At 34.6% G+C, this 12838-nt stretch overlaps 1 protein-coding gene and 1 non-coding gene across 2 annotated transcripts; one reads left to right on the top strand and one right to left on the bottom strand.

The window, feature by feature from the left end:
• Positions 1–7996: 7996 nt before the first annotated feature.
• On the bottom strand, positions 7997–8158 carry LOC145615731 (U1 spliceosomal RNA). Its single transcript, XR_014107325.1, has one exon. It is a non-coding gene; the product is annotated as a U1 spliceosomal RNA (small nuclear RNA).
• Positions 8159–9211: 1053 nt separating this feature from the next.
• LOC145615628 (uncharacterized) lies at positions 9212–9788 on the top strand. The gene has a single exon (XM_081670697.1). It carries the CDS (start codon positions 9231–9233, stop codon positions 9741–9743), a length of 513 nt encoding a protein of 170 aa, XP_081526823.1. The 5' UTR covers positions 9212–9230; the 3' UTR covers positions 9744–9788.
• The last annotated feature ends 3050 nt before the right edge of the window (positions 9789–12838 follow it).

Genomic DNA, 12838 nt, shown 5'->3' with positions numbered 1-12838 from the left:
TTAGGGTCTTAAGACTTTTCGCCACCGGGCCCCGAAACATTAAAATTTCCTCAAAAAGCGTGGATTATAGCCTTCAATTTTGTAATTTTTTGACATTCTTTCACCCAAAACTAAAAATCGCCAAGATGTTTAATTACCATGGTCCCTAATACCCTCCCGGGGTACAATTGGGTTGGTAGAACCATCCAATATGCCCTTAAACAGTCATTTTACCCGTTCACAACTTACAGTGATTTCGTAAACTCAAGCCTACCACGGACGTTTATGACAACATATAATGATCATATATGATTTTAAATTGCATTAAATGACCCCGAGGTGTATCTCTTGGGGTTTCAAGGCTTTTCGCCACCGTGGCCCGAAACCTCAAAATTTCCTCAAAAAGCGTGGATTATAGCCTTTAATTTTGTAATTTTTGACTTTTTTTCGCCCGTAAATAAAAATTGTCGATATGTTAATCATGGTCCCTAATACACTCCAAGAGTCCAATTGGGTCGGTCGAAACATCCAATATGCCCTTAAACAGTCATTTTACTCGTTCACAGCTTGTAGTGATTTCGTAAACTCAAGCCTACTATGGACGTTTATGACAACATATAATGATCATATGTGGTTTCAAACGGAATTGTATGACCCCGAGATGTATCCCTTATAGTCTCAAGGTTTATCGCCACCGGGCCCCGAAACCTCAAAATTCCTCACAAAGTGTGGATTATAGCCTTCAATTTTGTAATTTTTTGACCTTTTTTTGCCCGAAAATAAAAATTGCCGAGATGTTTACTATGGTCCCTAGTATCCTCCGGAAGTCAAATTGGGTCGGTGGAACCATCCAATATGCCCTTAAACGGTAATTTTACCCGTTCACAATTTGTAGTGATTTCGTAAACACAAGCCTACCACGGACATTTATGACAACATAATATGATCATATATGATTTCAAACGACATTATTTGACCCCGAGATGTATCCCTTAGGGTTTCAAGCCTTTTCGCCACCGTGCCTCAAAACCTCAAATTTTCCTCAAAAAGCGTGGAAACCTTCAATTTTGTAATTTTTTGACCTTTTTTCGCCCGAAAATAAAAATTGCCATGATGTTTACCATGGTCCCAAATATCATCCGAGAGTCAAATTAGGTCGGTGAAACCGTCTAATATGTCCTTAAACGGTTATTTTACTCGTTCACAACTTGTAATTATATCGTAAACTCAAGCCTACCACGGACGCTTATGACAACATATAATGATCATATGTGGTTTCAAACGGTATTATATGACCCCGATATGTATCCCTTAGGGTTTCAAGACTTTTTGCTACCGGGCCCCTAAACCTCAAAATTCCTCAAAAAGCGTGGATTTTAGACTTCAATTTTGTAATTTTTTGACCTTTTTTCGCCCAGAAATAAAAATTACCAAGATGTTTACCACAGTCCCTAATTTCCTCCAGGAGTCCAATTGGGTCGGTGGAACCTTCAATATGCCCTACAATGAACATTTTACCCGTTCACAAATGGTAGTGATTTGATAAACTCAAGCCTACCACATACATTTATGACAACATAATATGATCATATATGGTTTCAAACAACATTATTCGACCCCGAGATGTATCCCTTAGGGTTTCAAGCGTTTTCGCCACCGTGTCCTAAAACCTCAAATTTTCCTCAAAAAACATGGATTATAGCCTTCAATTTTGTAATTTTTTAACCTTTTTTCGCCCGGAAATAAAATTTTCCGTGATGTTTACCGTAGACCCTAATATCCTCCAGGAGTCAAATTGGGTCGGTGGAACTGTCCAATATGCCCTTAAACTGCTATTTTACCCGTTTACCGCTTGTAGTGATTTCGTAAACTCAAGCTTACCACGGATGTTTATGACAACATATAATGATCATATATGGTTTCAAACTGCAATATATGACCCCGAGATGTATCTCTTAGGGTTTCAAGGCTTTTCGGCACCAGGCTCCGAAATATCAAATTTTCCTCAAAAAGCGTGGATTATAGCCTTTCATTTTGTAATTTTTTGACTTTTTTTCGCCCAGAAATATAAATTACCAAGATATTTACCATAGTCCCTAATACCCTCCGGGAGTCCAAATGGGTCGGTGGAACCATCCAATATGCCCAATAACGGTCATTTTACTCGTTCACAACTTGTAGTGATTTTATAAACTCAAGCCTACCAGTTTACCACAGACCTTTATGAAAACATATAATTATCAAATGTGGTTTCAAACGGCATTATATGACCTCAAGATGTATCCCTTAGGGTTTCAAGGCTTTTCGCCACCGTGCCCCAAAACCTCAAAATTCCTCAAAAAGCGTGGATTATAGCCTTCAATTTTGTATTTTTTTTTTACCTTTTATCGCCCGGAAAAAAAAAATTTGCCGAGATGTTTCCCATGGTCCCTAATATCCTCCGAGAGACAAATTGGGTCGGTAGAACCGTCCAATATGCTCTTAAACGATCATTTTACCCGTTCACAACTTGTAGTGATTTCGTAAATTCAAGCCTACCACGGACATTTATGATAACATGTAATGATCATATATAGTTTCAAACGGCATTATATGACCCCTAGATGTATCCCTCAGGGTCTTAAGGCATTTCGCCACAGGCCCTTAAACCTTAAAATTTTCTCAAAAACGTGGATTACAGCCTTCAATTTTGTAATTTTTTGACCTTTTTCGCCTGGAAATAAGAATTACCAAGATGTTTACAATAGTCCCTAATACAATTTGGGAGTCCAATTGGGTATGTGGAACCATCCAATATGCCCATAAACGGTCATTTTATCCGTTCACAACTTGTAGTGATTTCGTAAACTCATGCCTCCACAGACATTTATGACAACATATAATGATCATATGTAGTTTCAAACGACACTATATGACCCCGAGATGTATCCCTTAGGGTTTCAAGAGTTTTCATCCCCGGGCCCCGAAACCTCAAAATTCCTCAAAAATCGTAGATTATAGCCTTCGATTTTGTAATTTTTTACTTTTTTCACCCGGAAATAAAAATCACCAAGATGTTTACCATAGTCCCTGATCCTCTAGGAGTCCAATTGGGTCGGTGGAACCATCTAATATGCTCTACAACGGTCATTTTACCCATTCACAACTTGTAGTGATTTCATAAATTCAAGCCTACCACGGAAGTTTATGAAAACATATGATGATCATATGTGGTTTCAAATGGCATTATATTACCCCGAGATGTATCCCTTAGGGTCTCAAGCCTGTTCGTCACCGAGCCCCAAAACCTCAAAATTTCCTAAAATAGTGTGGATTATAGCCTTTAATTTTGTAATTTTTTGACCTTTTTTAGCCCAAAAATTAAAATTGTCGAGATATTTACCATAGTCCCTTATATCCTCCGGGAGTCAAATTGGGTCGGTGGAACCATCCAATATACCCTTAAATGGTCATTTTACCCGTTCACAACTTGCAGTAATTTCGTAAACTCAAGCCTACCACGTATGTTTATGACAACATATAATGATCATATATGGTTTCAAACGGCATTATTTGTCCCCAAGATATATTCCCTAGGGTCTCAACACTTTTTACCACCGGGCCTCGAAATCTTAAAATTTCCTCAGAAAGCGTGGATTATAGCCTTTGATTTTGTAATTTATTTTTACCTTTTTTCGCCCGAAAATAAAAATTGTCGAGATATTTATTATGCTCCCTAATACCCCATGGGGGCCCAAATAGGTCGGTGGAACCATCCAATTTGTCCTAAAACGGACATTTTACTCGTTCACAATTTGCACCGATTTCGTAAACTCAAGCCTACCACGAACGTTTATGACAACATATAATGATCATATATGGTTTCAAACGGTAATATATGACGACGAGATGTATCCCTTAGGGTCTCAAGGCTTTTCGCTACTAGGCCCATAAACCTCAAATTTTCCTCAAAAATCTCGAATTGTAGTCTTCAACTTTGTAATTTGACCTTTTTTCGCCCGGAAATAAAAATTGCCGATATGTTTACCATGGTCCATAATATCCTCCGGTGTCCAATTGTGTCGATGGAACCATCCAATAAGCCCTTAAACGGTCATTTTACCCGTTCACAACTTGCATTGATTTCGTAAACTCAAGTGTACCACGTACATTTATGACAACATATAACGATCATATATGGTTTCAAACGACATTATATGACCCCAAGATAAATCCTCCTAGGGTCTCAACAATTTTCCACCGGACCCCAAAACCTCAAAATTTCCTCATAAAGTATGGATTATAGTTTGAGCTGTCAAAAACTGACCCGACCCGAGAACCCGACCTTAACGGACAAAGATCTTAACCCAGCCTGTACGCGAACAATGGGGTGAAACTAGTGACCTTTAACATGACTTGAACCTAACCTTATTTTAACCGAAAACCCATTTGATCCAATACTTTATGACCTGAACCCGAACCTGCCCCAACCTGCTAGTAACCGTCAACTGATTTAAACGGACCCGAAAACAATCCAAACTTGAACTAGTACCCGACCCATTTAAAACATAAACCCGAGTCATGGAAGGTTTAATAAAATTTTATATACCTTTTATTCAGCTTATACACTGGTATAATTTTGTATACCATCAATCCGATTTAATAAAATATTTTGTTCTCTATTACTCGTATATAGGTTTAATAAAATCTTGATGATACTTGATCAAATTATGGAAGGCGTAATTATATAGTTCAACTTGACCACATCGATATTTATTAGAATTGAACTTTAACCAGAACCCGACTCAACAGTAATCCAAACGCGAATGTACCATCTTGTTAATCCATCCAAACCCGACTCAACACAACCCGAACCCGAAATTGAACCCGATCTGATTTTAACTCGAATTAAACCCGACCTATGTCCAAAAAGGTACGGTGAACGACCCGTTATAACTTGAACTGAAATTGACCCAACCTGAACCTGAATTGAAGCTAAATTGACCCGACATAACCTGATTCTGATTTAACCTGAGACCTAATTTGACCCAATCCAAACCCGTTTTGAATACCTGAATTGACAGCTAATATAACTCAATTTACTCAAACCTAAAGAACTGTAACATGTATTTCAAACTCAAAAAACAGGTTTATTTTCTATTTAAAAAAAAAAAAATCCGTGGGCCATAGTGAATCTTTAAATATCATAACTAAAAATAAAAAAAATAAATAAAAACCATAATCTTTACTTTTATAAAAATAAAATATTTATATGGTGTATTTGATGACAACGTTTCCTGATCCTAAAATAACTCTCAGGCCTATACTCATTGACTGAACTGAACTGAAGTGAACTAAAATGAAATGAAATAAATATTTTATAAGAAAAGAAAATTAGGAGCTGAAATTAACTGAAATGAACTGAATTTCAACGTACGAGAACAGGCCCTTGTAAATAGCGGAGTTCATTAACAAGAGCTTGTAACCCTAGGGGGCATTAAAAAGAGTTCTCAAAAAAAAAAAAAAAAAAAAAAAAAGTAATAGTAAATATTTTAATCCTAATAAAACTCCTATTCCATATTCAAGTAAAAGATAATTTACTTGAAACCCATACTTCTTCAGGCAGGCTATATGAAATTTGCGGACTTAGTCTCTTATCTTTTGTTGATGACCTAGGAGAAATTCTACAAAGGCCTTTTGATCGATTATATTTACATAATTATAAGAACTCTCTCTCTCAAATCATTGTTCGCAATGAATAATTCAAATTTTGTAGATGATGAGATGGAAATACATATTGAGGAGAAGAAAAGGAGAAGAGCTTTGTTGGAAATACAAATTGAGAATATGAAAAGGATTGTGGAAGAACAGATGATGCGGATACAAGTGCAACAGATGAATCTCAACGGAAAACCAAAGGATGACGATCACGATACACTTGCCGATCCCGATTGTGAGGACAATGAAAGTGAAAGTGGAAGCGACTATTCTGACGATGACAATACAGTTTCCGATAACGAGGATGGTGAAAGTGAAAGTGAAAGTGAAAGTGAAAGTGGAAGCGACTATTCTGAGACCACGGACACTGATGAACCCCAATCTAAGTACGTTTGTTATTAATTTTCGGGTGTTTTGAATTAACTCTTTATGTACTCCCTTCGTCCTTTAATTAGATTTCTACTTTTCTTTATGATGTGAGCAATAAATGCTAGAAATAGATATCTAATAATAAAAGGACGGGGAATATAAAATTGCATCTCGGTAGCTTAGTTTCTAATTTGTCAGTAAAATATTTTGTCATACCGATACAGATTCTGATTTTTCATTATGTTTTATAATGATTTGCAATTGATTAGTTTACATATGCTATTTAATTTCAGTGTCGTATGATTTCGGCTAAACAATATGTCAATTAGGCTTAAATCTTTATTTTATTTTTCTAATATGGATTCATTGATTCATTCACTTTGCACTTTGCACTTTGCACTTTGCAGCTTTTGGTTGTACAAATTCACTGATATTAGTGACGCTAGTATCAGCGACGAAGAAGGCCAACCTAGGTAAGTAAACTCTCTTATCACCTCTATTTTATCATAATCATTGTTTTATTCATCTAATTCAATCATAAATATTTCTTCATGTAGTAGCAGTAGTGACAAGTATGACCTTTCAAAGGAAGCATTGCAGCGTGCTCCTCTACCGCCTCCTTCTTTGTACGTTTCCTAACTTTGTTTTTATTTATATCATAATGTACTTTACTTTACCCGTCTTATTTTAGTTGACACATTTGATTAGGCACATTTGTCAAATATACTCCACTTCTGAATGTTTATTAAATTAAGCCGAGATGACAAAATCAAGAGTGCTATTAAATCCTAAGTAAGTTTGACTAGAAACTGTGGAATATATTGATCATGAATGTAAATCTTGTTAGCTTATTAATGCAATTGTTGAAAATATTTGGGAATAAAATGATATGATGATAATGATTAATGTTACACAATATAGTTAATGATGGGTTGAAAATGTAATAAAAATATTTGTGGAGGTTTATTTTATTTGATTTATTTACTTATTTTACAGTGGAGGTTTCATGCTCTTGCCTAGGCCAAACGATGAGTCCATTTATGCCAGGTTGCAGAGAGATGCTGATATTGTTTTAGAAGAGTACAATATGCGCGAGGTTACCTTTTCTTCTCTCGTTCTATGTCCTTTATTTCTAACTAGATATATGATACCTTTGAAATTAATAAATGTGAAAAACGTGACATTAGTGATTAAGTAATTAAATCAATAAAAACTCTGACAATAAAAAACCAGGTTACACTAATTTTAATCTTGTAAACATTGTTGTCACCACTTCTTAAATCTCATTACCTAGACACCTTGTTAAGATTTTTATCTTGAGGAATCTTATACATAATGTTTTCACTAATTGAGGTGTTAAAATTTCACCTTTTTTAGTACATATGAGTAGAGATTTTCATTTGTAGTTGCTTATTTAGTGATTATTTTTTTAACAGGGGGTTGACCAAATTGGGCAGCATATGAATTTTTGGGCTAGGCGCAAATTCACATTCACTTCTCCGGAGCTCTTTTTTGGCTCGCTAGGTTATGGCATGAAGGGATTACATGGTTGTAAACTAAATCTTGATCCCGATTCTCATGGTATGTTCAACAATTTTGTTTGTTCCCTTTGTTTCCGTCCTTATGCAACATGCTAATATGTTTTGCTTTTTCTTTTTTCTTTTTTTCATATGCCTCTTTTTACAGGTGAAACTCCCGAATTCCATGAAATCCTACATTGTGAGCATGTGAAGTGCTCGGAGTGTTCTTTATGGAAATCCCGAAGAGCTTGAATGTTTATTTTGGACATCAGTTTGCTTTTGCTTTTTTTTTTCGTATATAACTATTGTCACAATATTGGCTTTTTATTACGCATGAAAATAATTATTTTCTCGTAGATCAGTCATATATATATAAAAAAATAAATAAATAAAAAAATAAAATAAAATAAAATAAAATTAGAGTAGATTAGACAGGGGCCGCGCGAACGCAGGCCCCCACTATCACAAATTATGACGCAGACTCTCCCACGTTGGGGAGATCTTAGGCTGATGCACCTCCCAAGTGCAATGAAGGCCATCGACCTAGGCCATGGGCCTTCTTGATCGCCCATTGACCCCGTCCAGGTAAGTATGTTACTCTGTTATGTATGCATTCGTTTTATACATCTTTATTTCTCTCTTCTGTTTGGTTTCTTCGATGTGGGACTCCCATATTTTGGTCGAAAATATGCTATTCCCACATTAAAATATTGTTTTGCAACAGATAGTGCTGAGTTTGGTTCAAGAATATAGTGACTCTTTGATTTAGACAGTTTAGAATATGAATATAATAAAGATTATTGCTAATGTTAATCCTTATTATTATACACTTATACAGTGTTTTATCTGATTAACAGAGTTCATTGATTATTAACATGATTTAACTTCCTATGTTCGTATGGTATGAAATGTAACCCCTTAATTGGTTTGCCGACACCAAGACATACATTCTTAAACTATCAGCTTACCTCTAGCTTACCTCTATTACACTTGCACATAGATTACTCCCTTATAACAACAACAAAAAAAATTCAAAAAGGTTCAATACCTTAATACCTTGGTATTGCTAGATGCATCCATATGAGTTTTAATGTATTGGTTAATGACTTATAAATTTTTCATTATTAATTTTAAAAAGCCGAACATGGTACATAGATTATAAAAATTAAGTCAGGATGAACTTATAAAATTGGTGCCAAGTTGCCAACCCCAAATAACATCTATAATCTTCCCCAAAAATGTAATTGTGATGGTTAATAAAATTTTCATTTATTAATATTTTATAAAACAGAGCATGAAACAAGAATTACCTAATGAACTTAGGACCTGTTCACATTTACTTAATTTCAATTCAGTTCAGTTTAGCTCTAATCAGTTAGTTCAGTTCAGTTCAGCTTAGTTCAGTAAATATGAACAGGCCCTTAGTGGTATATAGATTACTCCACAATAGAAATAGACCTAACTAAACATGGGGTTAGGAGGAGTTTTATAAAGTTGGCAACAACCCTAAACCTCAAGTCTATATAAATAATATAGTTGGCGCCAAAAAGTTGTCCATTTACCCGCCATAAATCCACTTTATGAATATTCACAAATAAAAATTCTCAATTTTAATAGTCGTAAATACACAATTCACAAACCCTAAATTCCAAAAAAACGAAACAAATGAAGAAGAAAAACCAAAAACCTCCAAAACAACAAGAAGAAGATCAACAAGAAGAAGATAAACAGCAATATTGGTTGCTGAAAACCGAAATTGGGGAATGGTCATGGGAAGATCAATTATCAAACGGAGGTAAATCCAAATGGGACGGCGTTAAAAACAAGCAAGCCCAGAAATTTCTCAAATCCATGAAAATGGGGGACCTCTGTTTCTTCTACCATTCTGGCAACAAAGCGCGCCGCGTTGTCGGCGTTGTTACTGTTGTTAATGAATGCTATGACGACGGCGATGACGGCGGAGTTGCGGTGGATGTGGCGGCGGTCGGAGAAATGAGGAGGCCGGTTGATTTGGCGGAGATGAAGATGGATGATCGGATGAAGGCGTCAGGGTTTGCGTTGTTTCGGCAGCCGAGGTTGTCGGTGGTGCCGGTGTCGAGGGAGGTGTGGGAGAGGGTGTGTGAGTTGGGTGGTGGGTATGAAGGGGATGGTAGTGGTGGTGTAGAGGATGAGGTATGAAGTATGATCACCATGTGTTTGTGGTTTTGCCTCAAAGAAAGAAAGTTAATTTAGTTAACATTTTGGCTAGGCTTGGCTTTAGATTATCTAGAGGATGTTAAAGTTTGTTTTTGGTGTTCCATTCGGTTCAACCTTTGGGCTAATCCTGATTCGAGGATCAAGTCTGGGTGGATGTTAAAGTTTGTTTTCGGGTGTAGGATAGGAGGAAATTCTCTATTTTGTATAGCATGATTACTAATTACTTGATTACGAATTAGTTTTTCAATGAAGGTTACTAATTGCTAGTAGTATATTTACTACGGGTAGTTGCTTACGAAAATTTTATGGAGTAACATTCTAATGGTAATATGTGATTTACTTGTACATTGATATGATTCTTTTATCTTCTTTTTTAAAATTGTTTATGCGCTCCTCAAGCAATCCTCACATGCTTACTAAGAAAATTGAAAAATCGTGTTTAGCGTATGTTATTGTTCTATAAATTGTTTGTTGAAAATTCTTAGGCATACTGGAGTTTAATCCAAATCAACTCACACTTCATTTGTTTAGATAGCCAAGACAAGAAAGTGATGTAGTCAAAGTAGTTGTATACGTGGTACTGTGGACTTGTGGTAAAATGTAGATAGTAAAGATGACAAAAAAAAAATCATCATTGAGATAGTAAATGGGTTGAAATTGTTTTGATTTTATTGTTATTGGGTAAAATGTTTGGGCAAAGTGGGATAAAATTGGATCATTAGGAGATTGAATTCAATATAGATAGAATCAAATATCCATTTATCTTCCCATGAATTATTTCAAAATTTGAATTTAACATCCCTTGATTTACTTTGTGTCATGTTCAACATACAGCTCAAACCTATACATGATTTTACTTGTATAGTTGTATAGTACATTAATACAACATTTTACTCATAATCATTATTTTTATCTTATCCAACTAAATAATGTACATTTTTACCATTACAAAATTACAATAAAACTTTTACTAATTCAATAGTCCATTGTAACAAATTTGTAAAGATATAGTCATGTCTAATTATTGTTATAAATTGGCAATTACATCACCCAACTATATGGTTATATGGTGATATGGTCCAATATTTATCGAGTATTTGAAATTGGTTAAATGTTGCTTTCATTCATTTGACGTTCTAATTAAATTACATTCTTCTTAAAGGCCGGTCTAATAATTAAGAGTGATGTTGGTACTTGCTAGCAATCGAAACTAATAGTGATTCATTTTATTATTAAAAATTGCTTATTAGATGACTAGATCCATGTCAAGTAAGTCCTACTAATTTTTGTCTTAAGCTAAGATCAATAGATGATTCAATAACAACTATTTTGTTTTGTAATACCTAGGATTGTTCTTTCTCGTGACGCAAGGTATACATGGCGTACATATATACATTATTGCAAATCCGATCTACCCCTAAGGTAATCAGAATGAATAACAAAATTATGTAGTATAATTGTATATATCTAGGGGTCGTTATCTATGTACTAATTGTAGTTAATACTTTAATAACAAGTAATTAATCAACGTCATTTGCTTCAAACGAGACACAATATATGGCAGTAAAGTAGTGTAGAGCATTAGGAAGTTGGCGCCTTCCATCACTTAGTCTTCATTCTATAGTCACAAGTTTGCCCAATATAATTTAAAATTTATTAATTAACTAATTAAGTACTGTAGTACAAATAGTATAGAATAAGTATGAGATATATTTTTTTTATCAACAAACATATACAGCTAATAGTCGTCCTCATAATCATGATTTCTTTATTTTACTCAGCTTAACTTTCACTGAATATGTTGAAAAACTTTACCCAAAATCTAATCAAAGGCCATTGATCGAATAGATCGGTTTGCTTGACAAATTGACATGCATCAACTCAAAATAAATTGAGTCAAATCAAAACAAATTCCATCCAATATTAATACACTCATAATTAATAATTTGCAAATTATATGTTTTATACAATATCAACTTTTTTATAACTTTTCCTCTTATACTACAATTTATAGATACATAACATATAAGATGTGATTTAGGATGCATAATTTCATCCTTGTTGCAATATTACTAGAATAGATGAAATATCTATTTTCAAAAAAAAAAAAAAAAAGGAAAGCGTTAGGCACCCCTCCTTACGAAGGGATTAAGGGAATAAATACCACATAAATTGATCCTGAAAAAGGTGCATAATTTTCATCTTAACGCATGCATGGCGTATACATACCGTACTTAGATCTATTTAGATATGATCAACTTTAATTTGACTCAATTATAAGGCGAATCAAATGTATGCACATAAGAGCACTTGAGCCAAAAACCCAAATATTTTTAATAAACGGAGGATAGTGCCCATTGTAACAATTGTAAGGTAGCAATAAGTAGCATATACACGAGGTTTGTACTTTAATAAGGGAGCACAATGTTACCAATAACATACCATGGTTTAGAAATCAAAATCTAGAATGATGAAACCTAATATATGGCACACGTTACAATAATAACATGAATATAAACTCTCTAGAGATAGTGCAATTCATTCCAATATACTTAACTAACCATCTGCCAAGAAGTAGCTAGAGGAATTTTGTTTGTTTTGTTTTATTTCGTGATTATACAAATTAAACTCCCTTTACTTTAAACTTGGTACGACATTGTAGTAATATGATTGTTTCCAATAGTTTTTATGAATGTAGATAGAGATAAGATCATATCATATCATCCTTCATATATGGTCTATAATGCTTTACTGGCATGGGACAATTGAATATAATCATCTACTACTCTACTGGCATGGGCATGGCCCTCTCTTAAAACGCTCATGAGTCATGACAAATCTTTTTTATCTGTTACAACTTACTAGCTAGTAACGTACACAATCTAACAGAGCTAGTTTTGGTGGATTACTCATATTTGGTTTTTTTTGGCAACTTGACTTGCATCTACAATATCATGTGACGTACTCAAGCCAGAATTTTGCAAGTGATTTAATCTTTTTCATTACTTTTCATTGCCAAAATAATTGGCTGTTATATTGAAATTATATACTTATATTGAGGCCGTCTTGACCTAACG

The sequence above is a fragment of the Chenopodium album genome, chromosome 25 (genome assembly GCF_948465745.1).
Source record: "Chenopodium album chromosome 25, dcCheAlbu1.1, whole genome shotgun sequence".
NCBI lineage: Eukaryota > Viridiplantae > Streptophyta > Magnoliopsida > Caryophyllales > Amaranthaceae > Chenopodium > Chenopodium album.
Note: the sequence above shows the minus strand (reverse complement) of the source record. Positions and strands in the feature narration are given on the sequence as shown.